General features: G+C 50.1%; 1 protein-coding gene across 5 annotated transcripts; it reads right to left on the minus strand.

Moving 5' to 3' along the window:
* Positions 1-987: 987 nt before the first annotated feature.
* Positions 988-21,988, minus strand: LOC123348546. Of its 5 annotated transcripts, none has more exons than XM_044986057.1 (7): positions 21,372-21,988; positions 20,815-20,976; positions 20,089-20,181; positions 19,315-19,494; positions 19,149-19,235; positions 18,447-18,583; positions 988-1,326 (listed from the first exon to the last, which is right to left on the minus strand). In XM_044986057.1, the coding sequence occupies exons 1-6, from the start codon at positions 21,515-21,517 to the stop codon at positions 18,520-18,522; spliced, it is 732 nt and encodes a 243-aa protein (XP_044841992.1). In that variant the 5' UTR covers positions 21,518-21,988; the 3' UTR covers positions 988-1,326; positions 18,447-18,519. The 5 variants fall into 5 exon arrangements, 1 of the variants encoding a protein (XP_044841992.1); XR_006573208.1 differs by lacking the exons at positions 988-1,326; positions 20,815-20,976; positions 21,372-21,988 and adding exons at positions 15,522-15,633; positions 17,060-17,191; positions 17,490-17,758; positions 17,831-17,853 and having other exon boundaries at positions 18,447-18,580; positions 19,315-20,759; XR_006573206.1 differs by lacking the exons at positions 988-1,326; positions 20,815-20,976; positions 21,372-21,988 and adding exons at positions 15,522-15,633; positions 17,060-17,191; positions 17,490-17,758; positions 17,831-17,853 and having other exon boundaries at positions 18,447-18,565; positions 19,149-20,759.
* Positions 21,989-23,752: the final 1,764 nt, after the last annotated feature.

Raw genomic sequence — 23,752 nt, forward strand, 5'->3', positions numbered from 1 at the left:
AGCTAATGGGGCATTTGTATCTGGATTCAGGTGGGCAGTGAGCAGAGCAATCACCAAAACAGATACTTATCTCATTGACAGTGGCGGCTGCTCCGCTCCCAGCTGGACGGCTGTTGCCTGGCATCCAAAATGCTTGCAATCTCGTCGCTCTCACTCGCTTTCCGTAACATGAGGTGAGCCGACGCTGACCCTCCACTTCTTTTCTCTTGGTCCTGAACCCAGCACAAGGGGGTGGAGGAGAAACAAACGAGTTAGCATCTCAGTTGGCAACAACACATAAGTTCTTCTCCCATTTACCGCACCCCAGACCTCCACCCATAACCCTTCTTCCGTTACACCTTCAGGACCACAACTAGAAAGCAGCCTGTTGCACGTACACTCAAAACAGCCACTCTGCACAGGAGACTTGTGCCTTTCCCTCCTCTTAACCCCACAGAGCCATGTACCCGACCAGGAACAAAACTGGAGCAAGAACAGATGAGGAATTCGAAGCACCGACCGCTTACTCACAGCCAGTTACGTGGAAGGCAGAAAGCTGAGGACTGTTAATCCACGTCTGCTAGTTTCTCCTCCTGCTGCTGCTCCCCGATGATTTCTCTGCAAGTGCAGCAAATAAGCCAAGCAAGAGCCATCGCTACACAAAATACAATTGATGCGTGAAATCTTGCCCTCATCCCTGCCTCCCTCTCCCATCCCATCCACATCAGCCCCACTAGAGCAGAGACTCAGTCAACACCCACAGTCACCGCTCCACTCTAGCGCCCACTGCCCTGCATCTTTTCGGTCCCCTACTTGGTCATAGCTCACAAGACCTAGCCTGTGGGGATGCACACCTAACACACCTGCCCATGTCCTACGAAGGGAGACAGCACAAGGAGAGGCAAGGACAGAGAAAAAGAGAGAGAGAGACAGTGTGTGTTGGCCAACACATTAGAGGAGAGAGAGAGAAAAATGTGGGATGGAGTCAAGAAACTCAACAGCTGGAGTCATCCTCCTCGATCCAACCTTCTGCTGCGTAGGACACACTGTTTGTGGATAGAGAAAAGACCAGCCCCTGAAAATGGGGACCTTGTCTCCCTCGTAACCACAGCAGGTCAGGAATCTTTTCCTACAAACCGAGCCCCAGCTAATGACAAGTCTCAGCCTGGAGGCAGGTGGGCCGTTACCGGAGTCCTCCCCAAACCAGACACTTCTCTCACTGATGGTGACGGCTGCTCCACTCCCAGATCGACGGCATCGCCATAGGCTGGCATCGACAACACTTGTGGTCTCCCGGCTCTTGGTGCTTTCCATCTCACAACGGGGGTGGGCTCTTACCCTTCACTTCTTTCTCCGTGGTACTAAGCACAACAAAAGAGGGAAAAACAGAAGTTATCATCGGAATCTGCAGTGTTGTGTACGTGGTTGTTCTCCCATCTCCCATTACACCTTTATAGCTCCATGGAGTCATGAAGAATCCCCTAGCTACCACCTGAGCTGGAACAAGAGCTGTACCAGGGAAAGAATTGTGCCCAAGCCTGGATGGGGTCCAGTCTGAGGAAAAAACTTACTGAAGCATCTCTGAGGGTGAGATTATCTGTGTTCAGTTTGATTAGACATAGATTTGCGCTTTTTAATTCGCTTGGTGACTCACTTTGTTCTGTCTGTTACTATTTGGAACCACTTAAATCCTACTTTCCGTATTGATAAAATCACTTTTTACTTATTAATTAACCCAGAGTTAACCTGGAGGGGGGGGGGGCAAACAGCTGTGCATCTCTCTCTCTATCAGTGTTATAGAGGATGAACTATTTTTGAGTTTACTCCCTATAAGCTTTATGCAGGGTAAAACGGATTTATTTGTGTGTGTACACCATTGGGAGTTGGGCATCTGAGTGCTAAAGACAAGCACACTTCTGTGAGCTGTTTTCAGGGAAACCTGCAGCTTTGGGGCAAGTAATTCAGACCCTGGGTCTATGTTGGAGCAGATGGGAGTATCCGGCTCAGCAAGAGAGGGTGCTAGAGTCCTGAGCTAACAGGGAAAGCAGGGGCAGAGGTAGACTTGGCACATCAGTTGGCAGCTCCCGGAGGTGGTGTCTGTGATCCAACCCGTCACAGGGGCCGTCACTGCCCAAAGTTCTATTGGTGTGTGAGATGCCGCCCTCCCTCTCCCATACATCAGCCCCACTTGATGAACAGAGTCAGAGTCAACTCCCACAGTCACCCCCACCACTACCAATGGAGGATCTAATACCCATCATGCTTCTCTTCCCCCTCCCAATGCCCCAGTGGGATGCAGGCTCTCCAGCCCTAGACTGTGAGCATCCACCATTGCCCATGTTCTATGCAAGGAGACAAGGAGAGAGACAGAAAGAGAGCGCGCACATGTTGGCCAACATATGAGAGCAGAGATACACGTACAGGAAGGAGGCAAACTCAGCACCTGTAGTCACCTTCCTGGCTCTCCACAAAGAGAGTTATCGCACTTTGGGAAGACTCCATAGCACCTGACAATTCCTTGAGAGGGCACAAAGGATTCCCCCGAGCTTATCGTGCCCCCGTGAGATGCTGAGGCTTTTCCTCAGGGGCCCTCCCCATACTCACAAATTCTCTCCACTGACAAGAGTATTTGCAGCCCTCCCTCAATACTGAACTTGAGCAAGTTTCCATTTGCTCTTACTCTGCAGATCATTGTCTGGCTTCCATCCCTAGGGATGGGCTCCGGGTGGCTGTTCCTTCCTTGGTCTCTGCCACAGATTGGCCGATCTCTCATCTGACCAATCTCAGTACAACTGAAAAGAGAGAGAGAGAGAGAGAACACACTTGTAAGCTAGGTCACCACTTGTGCATGGAAGAACAACGGAGACACACGTCACTGGCTGCTGCTCCCTCCTTTATTCTTCTTCACCTTACCCAGGGCCTAAAATACTCACCACTCCTAAGGAGCTACAGCCCTCCAGGAAAGGGACAATCCCAGACCACTGCCAGCCACAGGCAGAGCTGGACCTTCCCCAGGACCCATCCCATGGATAGGAGAAGCATCTCTCTGCTCTCCACGAGGCACCTCATTCTGCAGATACTGGATAGAGAAATATCATTTCACAAAAACACACACCTGCTCCTCCAACATTACAAGAGCGCTCCTCGGCTGCACTGCAAAGCGAAACAGCTAGATTGTGCAGGTCCGCTTCCTGCAGATGCTCCGCTGCCCTCTGCAAGAACAGCAAACCACCTATGGAAGAGCCATCACTGCCAAAAACACTACAGGTGCACAAGACCTTCCAGTACCTGCCTCCACTCTCACACCCACTTCCCTGCATTATTTTCGTCCTCTCCTACTTTGCCATGCTTCCCGAGACCTAGCCTCTGGGGATACACAGCTAACTCACCTGCCTGTGTGCAATGAAGTGAAACAGCAGAAAAAGAGGCAAGGACAGACTGACAGTGTGTTGGCCAACACTAGAGAAGAGAGAGAGAGAAACACGGGAGGAAGGCAAGCAACTCGCCACCTGGAACCTACCTTTTCTGCAGAGGACACATCTCTTGTCAGCATAGAAATGAGCAGACCCTGAAAATGGGGACCCAGTCTCCCTCATAACCACAGCTAGTCATGAACATTTTGTTACAAACCCAGGCCCAACTAACAAGACGTCCCTACCTGGAGCCAGGTGGGCCGTGAGCAGAGCTCTCACCAGAACAGACACTTATCTCACTGACAGCAGTAGCTGCTCCGCTCCCAGATGCATGCCTAATGCTTGATTTTGACAATGCTCGTGGTCTCGTCACTCTTGCTCACTTTCCATCGCATGAGGACAGTAGACTCTGACCGTGACTTCTTTTTCCTTGGTACTAATCTCAGCAGAGGGAGGGAAACAAAAAAAAATTAGCATCTCCAACTTCAATGTCACGTAGTCTCTTCATTTCACGTCTCCCGTATCCCAGCCCTCAACCCATCTCCCTTTACTACTTTACAATTGCAACTGGAAGGCACCCATTGTAAAGGCACCCATAAAAACATAAGAATGGCCAAACTGGCTTAGACCAAAAGATCCATCCATCCCAGTATCCTGGCCATTGCCAGGTGCCCCAGAGGGAATTAACCCAATGGGTAATTATCAAGTGATCTCTCTCCTGCCATCCATCTCCACCCTCTGAAAAACAGAGGCTAGGGACATCATTCCTTACCCATCCTGGCTAATAGCCATTAATGGACCTAACCTCTACGAATTTATCCAGTTCTCTTTTAAACCCTGTTATAGTCCTGGCCTTCACGAGTTCCACAGGTTGACTGTGCGCTGCGTGAAGAAGAACTTCCTTTTATTTATTTTAAACCTGCTGCCCATTAATTTCATTTGGTGGCCCCTAGTTCTTATATTATAGGAAGTAAACTTATTTTTCCTTGTTCACTTTTTCCACACCTCTCGTGATTTTATATACCTCTATCATATGCCCCCTTAATCTCCTCTTTTCCAAGCTGCAAAGTCCTAGCCTCTTTAATCTCTCCTCATATGGGATCCATTCTGAACCCCTAATAATTTTAGTTGCCCTTCTCTGAACCTTTTCTAATGCCAGTATATCTTTTTTGAGATGAGGAGACCACATCTATACCCAGTATTCAAGATGTGGGAGTACCATGGATTTATATAAGGACAGCAAGATATTCTCTGCCTTATTCTCTATTCCTCTTTTAATGATTCCAAACATCCTGTTTGCTTTTTTGACTGCCGCTGCACACTGCGTGGACATCTTCGGAAAACTATCCACGATGACTCTAAGATCTCGTTCCTGATTAGTTGTAGCTAAATTAGCCCCCATCATATTTTATGTATAGTTGGGGTTGTTTTTTCCAATGTGCATTACTTCATATTTATCCACATGAAATTTGCCATTTTGTTGCCCAATCGCTTAGTTAAATCCAATGAACACTGAATAACTTCAAAAAGTTCCCATAAACTATCTTGAGCAATTTAGTATCATCTGCAATCTTTGCCACCTCACCTTTCTCCAGATTATTTATGAATAAATTGAATAGGATTTGTCCTAGCATTGACCCTTGGGGAACACAACTAGTTACCCCTCTCCATTCTGAAAATTTACCATTAATTCCTACCCTTTGTTCCCTGTCTTTTAAGCAGTTCTCAATCCATGAAAGGAAGTTCACTCTTTTCCAGTGATAACTTTATTTTCATACGAGCCTTTGGTGAAGGACCTTATCAAAGGCTTTCTGGAAATCTAAGTACACTTTGTCCCAAAATAGTCACTTTGTTCAGGAGATTCTTGTCCCTTCCCCAGCCTTAATCCCAGAGTCTCATAACAAACGAGGAAGCACACGGCCTGTGAAGAAAACTACAGCGAGCAGAGGTGAGGAATTGAAAGTGCTCATCTCTTACTCACAGGCAGTTATGCAAAAGGCAGAAAGATGAGGAATATTCATGTCTCCTTAAAAGGATGTCCAGGCTGCTGAGGTCCACTTCTGCATATTCTCGTCCGGCGAGGGCTCCTGGATGATTCCTCTGCAAACTAATAAAGTCAAGTAAGTACCATTATCACTACACAGAGCTCTATTAGTGCATTTAATCTTGCCCTCATGCCCGCCTCCCTCTCCCATCCCATCTACATCAGCCCCACTTGATGAACAGTAACCAAGTCAACATCGACAGTCTACACTCCACTCTAGTGCCCACTACTCTGCATGATTTTCATCCCCTCTTACTTGTTCATAGCTCCCGACACCTAGCCTGTGGGGATGCACACGTAACACACCTGTCCGTGTGCTATGAGGGGAGACAGCACAAGGAGATGCAAGGACATAGACAGAGAGAGAAAAAGTGTTGGCCAACACACTAGAGAAGAGACAGAGAGAGAAAGAGCAAGGCAAGAAACTCACCACCTGGATTCATCCCCCTGGATCCAACCTTCTGCTGCAAAGGACACACTGCTTGTCAACAGACCAATAACCAGCCCCTGAAAATGGGGACCTTGTCTCCCTCATAACAGCAGCTAGTCAGGAATCTTTTCTTACAAACCCAGGCCCAGCTAATGGGGCATCCCTACCTGGAGCCAGGTGGGCCATGAGCAGATCCCTCACCAAACCAGACATTTATCTCACTGACAGCGGTGACTGCTCCGCTCCCAGATGTACAGCTAATGCCTGATTTCGACAATGATCGCGGTCTCGTCGGTCTCGCTTTCCTTCGCATGAGGACAGTAGACTGATACGTGACTTCTTTTCCCTTGGTACTAAACCCCGCACAAGGAGAAAAACAAGCAAGTTACCATCTCAGTAGGCAAATGTCACATTGGCTCTTCTTTTCCCCTCTCCCACACGGGGGAGCTCCGCCCTCAACACTCTTCCCATTACACCTTTAGCATTACAACCAAAAAGCAGCCCTTGCAACAGCACCCGACATAGTCACTCTGCGTAGCAGACTCTGGCCCCTCCCCAGCCTTAATACCACAGAGCCCCGCACCCAACAAGGAGACACACGGCCTGTGAAGAATACTACACTGAGTATAGATGAGGTATTCCACTGGCACCGACCGCTTACTCACAGCCAGTTATGCAGGAGGCAGAAAGCTGAGGACTGTTCATGTCTGCTTAGAAGGATGTTCAGGTCCACTTTTGAGAGTCTCTCCTCCAGACAGCGCTCCTGGACAATTCCTCTGCCAGTGCAGTTGCAAAAGCCAAGGATGAGTCAGCATTACACAAAGCTCTGAAGGTATGTGAAATCTTGCCCTAATCTCTGCCTCCCTCTCTCATTTGGTCTACATCAGCCCCAGGCGATGATTAAAGACCAAGTCAACACCCACAGGCACTGCTCCACTGTGGCACCAACTAATATGCATTATTTTCATACCCTCCTAATTTTTCATGGGTCCCAAAGACGTAGACTGTGCGGATGCACACCTAGCACCCTTTTCCCGCGTCCTACGTAGGGAGACGGCACCAGGAAAGGCAAGGAAGGGAGAATGAAAGAGCGAGAGTGTTGGCCAACACAATAGAGAAGACAGAGAAACATGGGAGGAAGGCAAGTAACTCGACACCTGGAGTCATCCTCTAGATGCTACCTTCTGCTGCGTAGGTCACACTGCTCCTGACCAGAGGAATCATCAGCCCCTGAAATTGGGAACCTTGTCTCTCTTACAACTACAGCTAGTCAGGAACCTTTTCTTACAAACCCAGCCCTAGCTAACGGGGCATCCCTACCAGCATCAACGTGGGCCATGAGCCGAGCCCTCACCAAAACAGACACTTATCTCACTGACAGCGACGGCTCTTCTGCTGCCAGATGGACAGCTTTTGCGTGGCATCAACCATGCTCACGGTCTCATCGCTCTCGCTCGCTTTCCATCACATGAGGGCAGTAGACTGGCAAATGACTTTTTTCTTTGGTATCAAATCCAGCAGAGGAGGGAAAAACAAAAAAAATATAGCATCTCCATCTGCAATGTCGCATAGTCTCTTCATTTCCCATCTCCCGTATCCCAGGGCTTCACCCTCAACCCATCTCCCATTACTGCTTTACAACTGCAAGTCAAAGATACCCATTGTAACGGCACCCAAAATAGTCACTTTCTCAGGAGACTCTGGCCACTCCCTAGCCTTAATCCCACAGAGCCTTGTACCCAACGAGGAAGCACACGGCCTGTGAATAAAAGTACAGCGCTTACTCACAGCCATTTATGCAGGAGGCAGAAAGCTGAGGACTGTTCATGTCTGCTTAGAAGAATGTTCAGGCTGATCAGGTTCACTTCTGAGAGTCTCTCCTCCGGGTAGGGTTCCTGGACAATTCTTGTACCAGCGCAGCTGCAAAAGCCATGCATGATCCAGCATTACACAGTTGTGAAAGTGTGTGAAATCTTGCCCTCATCTCTCGCTCCCTCTGCCATTCCATTTACATCAGCCCCACCTGATGAACACAGATCGACTCAAAACCGACAGTCTCCAATCCACTCTCATCCCTTCTACCCCACATAATTTTTGTCCCCTCCTACTTCTTCATTACTCCCGAGACCCAAGCCTGTGGGGAGCACACCTAGCACACCTGCCCATGTGCCATGAAGCAAGACAACGCAAAATGAGGCAAGGACAGATTTAGAGAGAGTGTGTTGGCCAACACACAGAGAAAAGAGAGAGAGATTAACACGGGAGGAAGGCAAGCAACTCCTCACCTGGAATCATCCTCCTGGATCCAAGCTTTTCTGCAGAGGACACACCGCTTGTGAACGGAGAAATGAGCTGATGCTGAAAATGGGGACCTTGTCTCCCACATATCCACAGCTCATTTTGTTACACACCGAGCCGTAGCTAACTGGGCATCCGTACCTGAAGCCAAGTGAGAAGTGAGCAGAGCCCTCACCTAACAAGACACTTATCTCACTGACAGTGACGGCTACTCGCCTCCAAGCTGGATGGCTCTTGCCTGGCATCAGTAATGTTCGCTGTCTCCCCGCTCTTACTTGCTTTCCATCGCATGAGGGGAGCAGACTCTGACCCTCCACTTCTTTTCCCTTGGTACTAAACCCACAGAGCACCGTGTTCAACGAGGAAATTCACAGCCTCTGAACCAAACTGAAGCGAGTACAGATGAGGGATTCCAAACACCGACTGCTTAATTAGAGTCACATGCTTAACAGCCTCACCTGAGTCTTAGCAGGTTAATTGGAGTCAGGTGTTCTCATTAGCCTGGAGCAGCCCCTGCTCTGGTCACTCAGGGAACAGAAAACTACTTATCCAGTGGCAGGTTTATTTCCCTTCTACTACTCTGCTGTTCCCAACTGGCCTGGGTCTATCACAGCAGATACTGGATAGAGTGAGATTTCACAAACACACACACCTGCTCCTTGAATATCACGACAGCACTCCTTAGCTCCACTGCCAAGTGAAAAACATCTAGATTCAGCAGGTCTGGTTCCTCCTGATGCTTCTCCTCTATCTGGGGCAGCTCCATTCGACTTGAGCGGGCCTCTGCAAGAACAGCAAACCATCTATGGAAGAGCTATCACTGTCCAACATGCTACTGTGCTAGATATTTTACAATACCTGCCTCCACTCTCACACCCACGACCCCACATGATTTTCATCCCCTCCTACTTCTTCCTGGCTCCCGAGACCTAGCCTGTGGGGATCCACACCTACCCGTGTCCTATAAAGGGAGAAAGCACAGGGAGAGGCAAGGACAGACAGAAAGAAAGAGTGTGTGTTGGCCAACACAGTACAGAAAAGAGAGAGAGAGAGAAACAGGAGAAGAGAAAGGAACTCGCCAGCTCGAGGCATCCCCCTGGATCCAACCTTCTCTTGCGGAGGACACACTGCTTGTGGATGGAAAAATGAGCAGCTCCTGAAAACGGGGACCTTGTCTCCCTCCTATCCACAGCTAGTCAGGAACCTTTTCTTACAAACCCAGCCCCAGCTAACCTCTACCTGGAGTCAGATCGGCTGTGAGCAGAACCCTCAGCAAAACAGACACTTAACTCAGTGACAGTAGCATCTCCTCGGCTCCCAGATGTACGGCTCTTGCCTGGCCTGAACAATGCTCACAGGCTCGCTGCTCTCACTCACTTGTCATCGCATGAGGGCAGTAGACTCTGACGTGTGACTTCTTCTTCCTTGGTACTAAACCCAGCAGAGGGGAGAAAAAGAAAAAAAAATAGCATTTCCGTCTGCAATGTCGCGTAGTCTCTTCATTTCACATCTCCTGTATCTCACAGCTCCGCCCTCAAACCATCTCCCGTTACTACTTTACACCTGCAACTGGAAGGGACCCATTGTAACTGCACCCAAAATGGTCACTTTGCTCAGGAGACTCCTGTCCCTTCCCCAGCCTTAATACCACTGTGCCCGGTACCCAACAATGAAGCACATGGCCTGTGAAGAAAACTACAGCAAGTACAGATAAGGAATTGAAAGCACTGAGCGCTTACTCACAGCCAGTTGTTCAGAAGGCAGAAAGCTGAGGACTGTTCATGTCTCCTTAGAAGGATGTCCAGGCTGCTCAGATCCACTTCTGCCAGTTTCTCCTTGGGCTGGGGCTCCTGGACAATTCCTCTGCAAGCGCAGCTGCAAAAGCCAAGCATGAGCCATAACTACACACAGCTCTATTGGTGCTTGAAATATTGGCCTCATCCCTGCCTCCCTCTTCCATCCCATCTACATCGGCCCCACTCGACGAACAGAGACCAAGTTAACACCAACAGTCACCGCTCCACTTTAGCGCCTACTGCCCAACATGGTTTTCGTCCCCTCCTACTACTCCAAGGCTTCCAAGACCTAACCTGTGGGGATGCACACCTAGCACACCTGCCCATGTCCTAAGAAGGAAGACAGCATAAGGAAAGGCAAGGATAGAGAGAGGGTGTGTGTTGGCCAACATACTAAAGAACAGAGAGAGAACAGAGAGAGAAACACAGGAGGAAGGCAAGCAACTCTCCACCTGCAGCCATTCTCCTGGATCTAACCTTCTGCTGCAGAGGACACACTGCTCCTGGCCAGAGAACTGAGCAGCCCCTGAAAATGGGGACCTTGTCTCCCTCATAACCACTAGTCGGGAATCTTTTCCTACAAACCCAGCCCCAGCTAACGGAGCATCGCTACCAGAAGCAAGGGGGCCATGAGCAGAGCAATCACCAAAACAGACACTTATTATTGAGAGTGGCAGCTGTTCCACTCCCAGTTGGACGGCTTTTCCGTAGCATCAATAGCTCTTGCGGTCCGATCACTTTTGCTCACTTTCCAAAGTATGAAGGGAGTAGACTCTGACACCTGATTTCTTTTCCCTTGGTACTAAAGCCAGCACAAGGGGAAAAAATAAGTTAACATCTAAGCAGGCAACGTCGCGTTAGCTCTTCTTTTCACCTCTCCCACACGGCGGTGCTCCGCCCTCAACACTCTTCCCATGACACCTTTAGCATTTCAGCCAAAAAGCAGCCCTTGCAACAGCACCCGACAGTCACTCTGAACAGCGGACTCTGGCCACTCCCCAGCCTTAATACCGCAGAGTCCTGTACTCAACGAGGAAGCACACGACCTGTGAACAATACTAGAGCAAGTAAAGATGAGGAATTAAAAGTATAAGTTTTAAACAAACAGTTTAATACTGTAACCAGTAATGATGATTGTGAAGCTTGGTTGAGGTGGTGCAGTCAGAGGGTGGGATATTTCCCAGGGAATGCCTTACTGCTAAATGATGAACTAGCACTCAGCTGAGCCCTCAAGGGTTAACGCATTGTTGTTAATGTAACCTCACACTCTACAAGGCAGCACGAATGGAGGGAGGGAGGGGAGACAGCATGGCAGAGAGAGACAGAGAGACACACCCTGTGTGTGTGTGGGAGGGGGGAGCGAGAGATGCACATTGCCCCTTCAAGTGCGCTGACACCACTTTAAGGACATTGCCTTTTTAAGTAGGTCAGGAAGTTGAGACAGCAGCTGCGGGCAGCAGGCTCTCTCCACCCTGAGCCCTGCCCTGTCCCCACCCTGCTCTAGACGGAGAAGGGGTAAGTGGGGGGCAGGAGTAGGGGGAGGGGGACACCCTGACATTAGCCCCCCTTTCCCCTGCACAGCAAGCAGGAGGCTCTGGGGAGCAGCTCCAAGGCAGAGGGCAGGAGCAGCACATGGCAGTGGGGGGAGGAACTGCCGGCAATTGATAGCCTGCTGGGTGGCTGCCGCACAGAGAACTTAGGGGGGCGGGGAGCTGATGGGGGGCTGCCGGTCCACCCTGGTTCCAAGCCCCCACCAGCTAGCTGAAACCGGCTGCTCTTCCTGCAAGGACTGGATAAACCAGGCAGCTGCCAAGCAACGTTATAAGGGAGCATTGCGCAATGTTACACAAGCATGTTCCCTAATTGATCAGCAACGTAACAACGTTAACCGGGGCGACTTTAAGTGAGGAGTTCAGTGCTTTGAATACAGTATCGCTTACTCACAGCCAGTTATGTGCAAGGCAGAAAGCTGAGGACTGTTAATCTCTGCTTAGAACAATGTCCAAGCTGCTCAGGTCCACGTCTGCCACCTTCTCCTTCGGCTGCTGCTCCTCCATGATTCCTCTAGAAGCGCAGCTGCAAAAGCTAGGCATGAGACATCACTACATATAGCTCTATTGGTGCGTGAAATCCACTCAATGAATACAGACCGAGTAAACACTGAGTCACCGCTCCACTCTCGCACCCACTGTCCAGCATGATTTTCATCCCCTCCTACTTCTTCATGGCTCCCGAGACCTAGCCTGTGGGGATGCACAGCTAGCACCACTGCCCATGTCCTATGAAGGGAAACAGCACAAGGAGAGGCAAGGACAGAGAGAGATAGACACAGGGAGAGAGTGTTGGCCAACACATTAGAAGAGAGAGAGAAAAAAAAAAAACACAGGAGGAAGGCAAGAAACTGGAGTCATCCCCTTGGATTGAACCTACTGCTAGCAGGGCCGGCTCCAGGGGTTTTGCTGCCACAAGCAGCCAAAAAAGCCACGATCGCGATCTGTGGCAATTCAGCGGGAGGTCCTTTGCTCCTAATGAGGGACCCTTCGCCGAATTGCCGCCGAATACCTGAAAGTGCCACCCTGCTCAGGAGTTTCCGCCCCAAGCACCTGCTTGATAAGCTGATGCCTGGAGCCAGCCCTGACTGCTAGAGAGAACACCATTTATGGACAGAGAAATGAGCAGCCCTTGAAATGGGGACCTTGTCTCCCTCCTAACCACAGCTACTCAGGAACATTTTCCTACAAACTGAGCCCCAGCTAACGACAAGTCTCAGCCTGGAGGCAGGAGGGCCGTTACCAGAGTCCTCCCCAAACCAGACACTTATCTCACTGATGGTCACGGCTGCTCCACTTCCAGCTCGACGGCATCTGCATATCCTGGCATCAGCAATGCTCGCTGTCTCACGGCTCTTGTGCGCTTTCCATCTCACAACTGGGGTGTCTTACCCTTGATTTCTTTGTCTGTGGTACTAAGCACAACACAAGAGGGAAAAACAAAAGTTATCATCAGAATCTGCAATATTGTGTATGTTCTTCTTCTCCCATCTCCCATTACACCTTTATAGATACAATTAAAAAGTACACAACGCACATTCAATTTCTGGAATTCCTGGCCAGAGAACACTGTGAAAGCCAAGGCTATAACAGGTTTCAAAAAAGAACTAGGTAAATTCATGGAGGATCGGTCTATCAATGGCTATTGGTCAGGATGGGCAGGGATGGTGCCATTATCCTCTGTTTGCCAGAAACTGGGAATGGGCGACACAGGATGGATCACGTCTCGATTCCCTGTTCCATTCCTTCCCTCTGAAGCACCTGGCATTAGCCACTGTCAGAAGACAGGACACTGGGCTAGATGGATCCTTGATCTGACCAAGTACTGCCCTTCTAATGTTTATATGTTGAGCAGCCTGTTGCACCTGCACCCAAGAGAGTCACTATGCAGAAGAGACTATTGTCTCTTCCCCTGGATGTAACCCCACACCTACTCCCAAAATAGGGAAATTCTCCTTCCACACCCAGAACAAGGAGGAAAACTTTTATAAGAAACCAAACCCACCTAAAGTGAAGCAGCCGCCTGTACTCAGCCTCTACCATGCCTTTATCTTAACTGACAGCCGTGCTGCTAAAAGTCATGAAGTGTTGTTATGTGCGAGGCAGGAAGCTGAGGACTGCTCATGTCTGCTTAGAAGGATGTTCAGGCTGATCAGATCCACTTCTGCCAGCTTCTTCTCGGGCTGGGGCTCCTGGACACTTCCTCTGGAAGTGCACCTGCAAAACCCACGCATGAGCCATCAGTACAAAAAGTACTATTCATGCATGAAATCTTGCCCTCATCCCTGCCTTCCTCTCCCTTGTCATCTACCTGAGCCCGACTCGATGAACAGAGATGAGTAATCAGAGTCACCGCACCACTGCCCCTCATGATTTTTCTCCGCTCTTCCTTCTCCATGGCTCCCAAGACCTAGCCTGTGAGGATGCACACCAAGCACCCTGCCCGTGTCCTATGAAGGGAAATGGCGCAAGAAAAGGTAAGGAGAGAGAGAGAGAGAGAGAGAGAGAGAGACAGACAGACAGACAGACGGGGGGGGGGGTGTTGGCCAACATACTAGACGACAGACAGAGAGAGAGAAAGAGAAAAACATGGGTGGAAGGCAAGCAACTCACCACCTGCAGTCATCCTCCTGGATCCAACCTTCTACTGCAGAGAACTCGCCACTCCTGGCCAGAGAACTGAGCAGCCTCTGAAAATGGGGACCTTATGCCCTTCATAACTACAGCTAGTCAAGAACATTTTCTTACAAACCCAGCCCCAGCTAATGTGGCATCCCTACCAGGAGCAGGGAGGGCCGTGAGCAGAGCAATCACCAAAACAGACACTTCTCATTGAGAGTGGTGGCTGTTCCACTCCCAGTTGGACGGCTTTTGCGTGGCATCGACAATACTCGCAGTGTCATCGCTCTCCTTCACTTTCCATCGCATGAGGGCAGTAGATTCTGGCACGTGACTTATTTTCCCTTGGTACTAAACCCAGCACAAGGGGAGAAAACAGATCAGTTACCACCTTAGTTCATAATGTCTTCTAGGCTCTTCCCTTCAACTCTCCCGCATGGCAGGGCTCCGCCCTCAACCCTCTTCCCGTTACACCTTTAGCATTGCAACCAAAAGCACCCCTTGCAACGGCACCCGACATAGTCACTCTGCACAGCAGACTCTGGCCCCTCCCCAGCCTTAATACCACAGAGCCCCATACCCAATGAGGAAGCATACGGGCTGTGAAGAATACTACAGTGAGTACAGATGAGGATTTCAAAGCACTGACCTCTTACTCACAGCCAGTTAAGCGGGAGGCAGGAAGCGGAGGACTATTCATGTCTCCTTAGAAGAATGTCCAGGCTGCTCACGTCCACTTCTGCATATTCTCACCCAGCTAGGGCTCCTGGATGATTCCTCTGGAAACTAATAAAGCCAAGCAAGTACCATCACTACACAGAGTTCTATTGGTGTATTTAATCTTGCCCTCATCCCTGCCTCCCTCTCTCATCCCATCTCAATCCGCCCGACTCGATAAACAGAGACTGAGTCAACATCCACAGACACCACTCCACTCTAGCGCCCACTGTCCTGCATGATTTTCATCCCCTCCTACTTGTACATAGCTCCTGAGACCTAGCCTATGGGGATGCACACCTAGCACTCCTGCCTGTGTCCTACGAAGGGAGACAGCACAAGAAGAGGCAAGGACAGAGAGACAGACAGACAGAGTGTGTGTTGGCCAACACAGAGGAGAGAGAGAGAAAAACATGGGAGGGAGTCAAGAAACTCAGGAGCTGGAGTCATCCCCCTGGACCCAACCTTCTGCAGCAGAGGACACACTGCTTGTGGACAGAAAAATGACCAGCCCCTGAAAATGGGGACCTTGTCTCCCTCGTAACCACTAGTTAGGAACCTTTTCTTACAAACCCAGCCCTAGATAACGGGGTGTCCCTACCAGGAGGTGGGCCGTGAGCAGAGCAACCACCAAACCAGACACTTATCTCACTGAGTGGTGGCGGTTCCACTCACAGATGGACAGCTTTTGCATCGCATCAACAATGCTCATGGTCTTGTCACTCTTGCTCCCTTTCCATTGTGTGAGAACAGTAGACTCTGACGCGTGACTTCTTTTCTCTTGGTACTAAAACCAGCACAAAGGAGGTAAATAATTAAGTTACCCTCTCAGTCGGCAGTGTCCGGTAGGCTTTTTTCACCTCTCCCACACAGTGGGACTCCGCCCTCAACCCTTTTCCCATTACACATTTAGGACAAAAAGTAGAAAGGAGCCCTTGCAACAACCACCGAAAAAGCCACTCTGCACTGCAGACTCTGCACAGAAATGCCAAACCCGCAGAGAAATATGCAGCAATTGGGCTTGCTTTTGGCTTAATTGGCTCGTGAGTTGCTTGTTGGCTAGTTTTTGGCTTGTAGGTTGTTCCTCGTTGTAGCTTCTTGCCTTTTTTTTTTTTGGATCGGCTCCCAGCAGTCGGGGGCAAGCAGGAGGAAAGAGGGGAAGAGAGTCCACAGCGGGCCCACCGCAGTCCCAGACTGCACACCAGGTGAGATCTAGTCACAGAGCTTTGGGGTTCTTAGGGATTGGCATGTTTTGAAATGGAATTAGCTTGATTTTTCACTTAGACTCATAGACTATAAGGTCAGAAGGGACCATTATGATCATCTAGTCTGACCTCCTGTACAAAGCAGGCCACAGAATCTCACCCATCCACTTCTATAACAAACCCCTAACCTATGTCTGAGTTACTCAAGTCCTCAAATTGTGGTTTGAAAACCTCAAGTTGCAGAGAATCCTCCAGCAAGTAACCCGTGCCCCATGCTGCAGAGGAAGGCGAAAAACCTCCAGGGCCTCTGCCAATCTGCCCTGGGGGAAAAATTCCTTCCCGACCCCAAATATGGCGATCAGTTAAACCCTGAGCATGTGTGCAAGACTCACCAGCCAGCATCCAGGAAAAAATTCTCTGCAGTCACTCAGATCCCACCCCATCTAACATCCCATCGGGCATATTTACCTGCTAATAATCAAAGATCAATTAATTGCCAAAATTAGGCTAGCCCATCATACCATCCCCTCCATAAACTTATCAAGCTTAGTCTTGAAGCCAGATATGTCTTTTGCGTCCACTACTCCCCTTTGAAGGCTGTTCCAGAACTTCACTCCTCTAATGGTTAGAAACCTTCGTCTAATTTCAAGTCTAAACTTCCTAGTGTCCAGTTTATATCAATTTGTTCTTGTGTCCACATTGGTACTGATCTTAAATAATTCCTCTCCCTCCCTAATTTTTATCCCTCTGATATATTTATAAAGAGCAATCATATCCCCACTCAACCTTCTTTTGGTTAGGCTCAACAAGCCAAGCTCTTTGAGTCTCCTTTCATAAGACAGATTTTCCATTCCTCGGATCATCCTAGTAGCCCAGGCAACTGCAACTCTGGTCCCTTCCCCAGCCTTAATCCCACAGAGCCCTGTACCCAACGAGGATGCACATGGTGTCTGAAGAAAATTATAGCAAGTACAGATAAGGAATTCCAAGCACTGACCATTTACTCACAGCCAATTATGCAGGAGGAAGAAAGCTGAGGACTGTTCATGTCTGTTTAGAAGGATGTTCAGGGTGATCAGGTCCACTTCTGAGCGTCTCTCCTCCGGGTAGGGCTCCTGGACAATTCCTCTGCCAGCGCAGCTGCAAAAGCCATGTATTAGCCAGCATTACACACTCAAACAGATAGTCAACATCAAGAGTATCCACTCCACTCTTGCGCCCGCTACCCTGCATGATTTTGGTCCCCTACTTGTTCATTGCTCACAAGACCTAGCCTGTGGGGATGCACACCTACACCCCTGCCCATGTCCTACGGAGGGAGACAGCACAAGGAGAGGCAAGGACAAAGAGAGAGAGGGACAGAGAGTGTGTGTTGGCCAATACATTAGAGGAGAGAGAGAGAGAGAGAGAGAAACGTGGGAGGAAGTAAAAAACTCACCAGCTGGAGTCATCTCCCTGGATCCAACGTTCTGCTGCAGAGGACACACTGCTTGTGAACAGAGAAATGACCAGCCCCTGAAAATGGGGACCTTGTCTCCCTCGCAACGACAGCTACTCGGGAATCTTTTCCTACAAACCGAGCCTCAGCTAATGAGAAGTCCCAGCCTGGAGGCAGGTGGGCCGCTAGCAGAGTCTTCACCGAACCAGACACTTATCTCACTAATGGTGACGTCTGCTCCACTCCCAGCTCGATGGCATCTGCATAGCCTGGAATCAACAACGCTCGCTGTCTCACGGCTCTTGTGCATTTTACATCTCAAAAGGGGGGGGGGCTCTTACCCTTGACTTCTTTGTCTGTGGTACTAAGCACAAGAGAGAAAAACAAAAATTATCATCGGAATCTGCAATGTTGTGTAAGTTCTTCTTTTCTCATCTCCCATTACACCTTTATAGATACAATTAAAAAGCACACAATGCACACTCAAACTGTAGAACTCCTCGCCAGAGAATGTTGTCAAGCTCAAGCTTAAGCTTAATGGGGTTCAAAAAAGGACTATGTAAATTCATGGAGGAGAGGTCCATCAACAGCTATTAGTAAGGATGAGCAGGGATGGCGTCCATAGCCTCTGTTTGCCAGAAGCTGGGAATGGGCAACAGGAGATGGATCACTCGGTGATTCCCTGTTCTGTTCATTCCCTCTGACCGAAGCCACTGTCGGAAGGGAGGATACTGGACTAGATGGACCTTTTGTCTGACCCAGTATTGTTATTCTTACGTTTGTATGTTAAGCAGCACTTTGCACCTGCATCCAAGAGAGTCACTGTGCAGAGGAGACTATTGTCCCTTCCCCTGGTCATAATGCCACAGAGCCCCATGGCCAACGAGGAGGTTCATGGTTTCCGAGGAAAACTAGAGTGGTACGGATGAGGAATAGAGGCCGTAATTGTTCACTCACAGCCAGTCATGGAGAAAGCAGAAAGCTGAGGACTCTTCATCTCTGCTTACAAGGATGTCCAGGCTGCTCAGGTTCACTTCTTCCAGTTTCTCCGCTGTCTGGGCTCCTGGACAATCCCTCTGCAAACACGGCTCCTGCTTGGGTTACATGCTATCACCGCGCAAAGTTCTACTGATGTCTGAGATGCCGCCCTCCCTCTCCCATCCACTCTACATCAGCCCCACTTGATGAACAGAGTCAGAGTCAACTCCTACAGTCACCCAGGCCACTACCAATGGAGAATCTAGTACCCATCATGCTTCTCTTCTCCCTCCCAATGCCTCAGTGCGATGCAGGCTCTCCAGACCAAGCCTGTGAGCATGCACCACTGCCCATATTCTATTCAAGAAGACAGTACAAGGAGAAACGTTTTGGAGCATGAGCTTTCGTGGGTGAATACCCACTTCGTCAGATGCATCCGACGAAGTGGGTATTCACCCACGAAAGCTCATGCTCCAAAATGTCCGTTAGTCTATAAGGTGCCAAAGGACTCTTTGCTGTTTTTACAGATCCAGACTAACACGGCTACCCCTCTGATACTTGACTCCAAGGAGAGGGAGAGAGAGAGAGAGCGAGCATACTGGCCAACATATTAGAGCTTAGAGAGAGAGACAGACAGACAAACACACACATAGGAAGGACCAACTCAGCATCTGTACTCACCTTCCTGGTTGCAGGCCACTGCTCAGAAGAACCCGCTCCTCTCTGTCCTGGAAGATCAGCAGCTTAGAAGATAGGGAAATTCTCCTCCTGCACCCACAACGAGGAAAACTTTTATAAGAAACCAAACCCATCTAAAGGGACGCAATCGTCTGTACTCAGCCTCTACCCTGCATTTATCTTGGGCTTTAGCCGTGCCCCTAAAAGTAGTGAAGTGTAGTTATGCAGGAGAGAGAAAGCCGAGGACTGTTCATGTCTCTTCAGAAGGATGTCCAGGCTGCTCACGTCCACTTCTGCCAGTTTCTCCCCGGGCTGGGGCTCCTGAAGAACAATTCCTTTGCAAGCGCACCTACAAAAGCCAAGCATGAGCCATCACAACACAAAGCTCTATTGGTGCTTGAAATCTTGCCCGCATCCCTGCCTTCCTCTTCCATCCCATCCACATCATCCCCACTCGAACAGAGACAATCAACATCCGCAGTCACTGCTCCACTCTAGTGCCCACTACGCTGCATGATTTTCATCCCCTCCTACTTCTTCATAGCTCCTGAGACCTAGGCTGTGGGGATACACATCTAGCACTCCTGCCCGTGTCCTATGAAGGGAGACAGCACGAGGAGAGGAAAGGGGAGAGGGAGAGGATGTGTGTTGGAGAAACACAGGAGGAAGGCAAGCAACTCACCCTCTGGAGTCATCCTCATGGATCTAACCTTCTCCTGCGGAAGACACACCGATCCTGGCCGGAGAATTGAGCAGCCTCTGAAAATGGGGACCTGGTCTCCCTCATAACCACTAGTCAGGAACCTTTTCCTACAAACCCAGCCCTAGCTAAGTGGGTGTCTGTACCAGCAGTCAGCTGGGCCGTAAGCAGAACCCTCAGCAAAACAGACATTTATCTCAGTGACAGTAGTGTCTGCTCAGCTCCCAGATGAATGACTCTTGCCTGGCATGAACACTGCTCGCAGTCTCATCCCTCTCACTCGCTTTCCATCGCATAAGGGCAGTAGAATCTAACGTGTGACTTTTTTCCTCAGCACTCAACCCAGCAAAGAGGAGAAGAACAAAGTAAATTAGCATCTCTGCAATGTTGCATAGTCTCTTCATTTCACAGCTCCTGTGTCCCATGGCTCCGCCCTCAACTACTTTACACCCGCAACTAGAAGGGACCCATTGTAACTGCACCCAAAATAGTCACTTTGCTCAGTAGACTCCTGTCCCTTCCCCAGCCTTGATCCCAAAGAGCCTCGTACCCAACTGTGACCAAGTGGGAATGTTCTGAATGTTTTCTCTGAATACTGTGTGGGTGCCTCAGTTTCCCCTACGCCTTTCTTAAATATCTAGGTGTGGGGGATCAGGGTGTATGATTTTTCCAAAGCTTAGAGGGCCCCTGTGATACTGTCTGCATAGAGAATGGCCGACACTCTCTCCTGGCAACTAACGGCCTGGGCCCCTCCTCTGCAAAGAGGCCAACTGAAGGTGTCAGAGAACAAAGAGATCAGGTGAGGGTGATCTCCTGGCCCGGCAAAGGGAGAAAGGCCAGAGAGGAGGGGCTGGAGAGAGTCTCCAATTGGAGCTGGCTGGGAAAATGGAGGGGAGCCCAGACGGGGCTCTGGCCTCCTGGGTGCCCCCCCCAAGACGGACCTAACTGAGGGGGTCCTGTTATCTGTACCTGCAAGACCTGTCTTGGACTGTGTTTTTGTCGTCTAAATAAGCCTTCTGTTTTACTGGCTGGCTGAGAGTCTTCGTGAATGGCAGGAAGCCGGGGGTGCAGGGCCTTGTCTCCACCAAACTCCATGACTCCAATGAGGAAACACACAGCCTGTGAAGAAAACTACAGCGAGTACAGATAAGAAATTGAAAGTACTGACCGCTTACTCTCAGCCAGTTATGAACAGTCCTCAGCTTTCTGCATTCTGAATGTCTCCTTAGAAGGATGTCCAAGCTGCTCAGATCCACCTCCTCCAGTTTCTGCTTCGTCTGCAGGGCCGGCTCCAGACCCCAGCACGCCAAGCACGCGCTTGGGGCGGCGTCCCGCGGGAGGGCAGCAGGCGGCTCCAGTGGACCTCCCGCACCTGCACCCAAAATGGTCACTTTGCTCAGGAGACTCCTGTCCCTTCCCCAGCCTTAATACCACTGTGCCCAGTACCCAACGAGGAAGCACATGGCCTGTGAAGAAAACTACAGCAAGTACAGATAAGGAATTGAAAGCACTGACCACTTACTCACAGGCAGTTGTTCAGAAGGCAGAAAGCTGAGGACTGTTCATGTCTCCTTAGGATGTCCAGGCTGCTCAGATCCACCTCCTCCAGTTTCTTCTCCGTCTGGGACTCCTGGACAATTCCTCTGCAAGCGCAGCTGCAAAAGTCAAGCATGAGCCATCACTACACAAAGCTCTACTGATGCTTGAAATCCTGCCCTCATCCCTGTCTCCCTCTTCCATCCCATCTACATCGGCAACACTCAATGAACAGAGACCAAGTTAACACCAACACTAACTACTCCACTTTAGCGCCCACTGCCCCACATGATTTTCGTCTTCTCCTACTTCTTCATTGCTCCTGAAACACAGCCTGTGGGGTTGCACACCTAGTACGCGTGCCCGTGTGCTATGAAGGGAGATAGCACAAGGAAAGGCAAGGAGAGAGAGAGAGTGTGTGTGTGTTGGCCAACATACTAGAGCGGGGAGAGAGAGAGAGAGAAACACGGGACGAAGGCAAGCAATACGCCACCTAGAGTCATCCTCCTGGATCTAACCTTTTGCCGCAGATGATATACCGCTCCTGGCCAGAGAACTGAGCACCCCCTGAAAATAGGGACCTGGTCCAGGGGCGACTGCAGGCCCCAGCACGCCAAGCGCGTACTTGAGGCGGCATGCCGCGGGGGGCGCTCTTCCGGTCGCCGGGAGGGCAGCAGGCAGCTCCGGTGGACCTCCCGCAGGCATCCCTGCGGAGGGTCCGCTGGTCCCGCGGCTTCGGTAGAGCATCCGCAGGCAAGCCTGCGGGAGGTCCACCGGAGCCGTGAGACCGGCGACCGGCACAGCGCCCCCCATGACATGCCGCCATGCTTGGAGCGGCCAAATGGCTAGAGCCGCCCCTGACCTGGTCTCCCTCATAACCACAGCTCAACAAAAACATTTTCTTACAAACAGCCCCAACTAACGGGACATCTCTACCAAGAACAAGGTGGACTGTGAGCAGAGCAATCACCAAAACAGACACTTATCTCATTGAGAGTGGCGGCTGTTCTGTTTGCAGTGGGACAGCTTTTTCGTGGCATTAATAGTTCGAGGTCCTCTTGCTCTCACTTGATTTCCATTGCATGAGTGCAGGAGACTCTGATGTGACACCCAGCGGGGTGGGAGGAGCGGGGGAGAAGAAAAAAAATTAGCACCTCCCTCTACAATGTCACAGTCTCTTCATTTCACAAATCCTGCATCCCACAGCTCTGCCCTCAACCCATCTCACATTACACCTTTAGCATTACAACCAAAAAGCAGCCTTTGCACCCAACATTGTCACTCTGGCACCCCCCACCCCCCACCCCCCCCCCCGGCATGAATCCCACAGAGCCCCGTACCCAAAGACGAAGCACACGGCCTGTGAAAGATACTTCCTCATCTGTACTCGCTGTAGTGAAAGCACTGACCATTTACTCTCAGCCAGTTACGCAGAAGGCAGAAAGATGACAACTAGTCATGTCTCCTTAGAAGGATGTCCAGGCTGCTCAGGTCCACTTATGCATATTCTCACCCATCGAAGGCTCCTGGATGATTCCTCTTCAAACTAATAAAGTCAAGCAAATACCATCACTACACAGAGCTCTACTGGTGCATTTAATCTTGCCCTCATCCCTGCCTCCCTCTCCCATCCCATCCACATCCGCCCGACTCCATGAACAGACTGAGTCAACATCCACAGACACCGCGCCACTCTAGCGCGCACTGCCCTGCATGATTTTCATCCCCTCCTACTTGTTCATAGCTCCCGAGACCTAGCCTGTGGGGATGCACACCTAGCACGCCTGCCCGTGTGCTATGAAGGGAGACAGGATAAGGAGAGGCAAGGACAGAGACAGAGAGAGAGAAACAGTGTTGGCCAACATACTAGAGAAGAGACAGAGAGAGAGAGAGAGAGAGAGAGAGAGAGAAAAACATGGGAGGAAGGCAAGCAACTCGTCACCTGGAGTCATCCCCCTGGATCTCACCTTCTGATGCAGAGGACACACTGCTACTGGCCAGAGAACTGAGCAGCCCCTGAAAATGGGGACCTTGTCTCCCTCATAAACACAGCTAGTCAAAAACACTTTCTTAGAAACACAGCCCCAGCAAATGGAGTGTCCCTACCAGGAGCAAGGTGGGCCATGAGCAGAGCAATCACCAAAACAGACAGTTATCTCATTGAGAGTGGCGACTGTTCCACTCCCAGTAGGACAGCTTTTCCTTGGCATCAGTAGTTCTTGAGGTCCCATCGCTCTCGCTCGCTTTCCATGCCATGAAGGCAGTAGACACTGACACATGACTTCTTTTCCCTTGGTACTAAACCCAGCACGAGGGGAAAAACAAGTAAGTTACCATCTCAGTGGGCAATGTTGGGGAGGCTCTACTTTTC

The sequence above is a fragment of the Mauremys mutica genome, chromosome 13, assembly GCF_020497125.1.
Source record: "Mauremys mutica isolate MM-2020 ecotype Southern chromosome 13, ASM2049712v1, whole genome shotgun sequence".
NCBI classification, from domain to species: Eukaryota; Metazoa; Chordata; order Testudines; family Geoemydidae; genus Mauremys; species Mauremys mutica.

What these genes read in the sequence shown, in the direction of transcription:
- LOC123348546 (XM_044986057.1), bottom strand. Translation starts at nt 21,517, where the DNA reads ATGCTTGACTTTTGCAGCTGCGCTTGCAGAGGAATTGTCCAGGAGTCC. An exon ending in TGCCTTCTGAACAACTGCCT is followed by an intron (nt 20,977 to 21,371) that starts GTGAGTAAGTGG and finishes TACTCGCTGTAG; the next exon opens with TTTTCTTCACAGGCTGTGTG. An exon ending in AGTGGCCTGCAACCAGGAAG is followed by an intron (nt 18,584 to 19,148) that starts GTGAGTACAGAT and finishes ATGTAACCCAAG; the next exon opens with CAGGAGCCGTGTTTGCAGAG.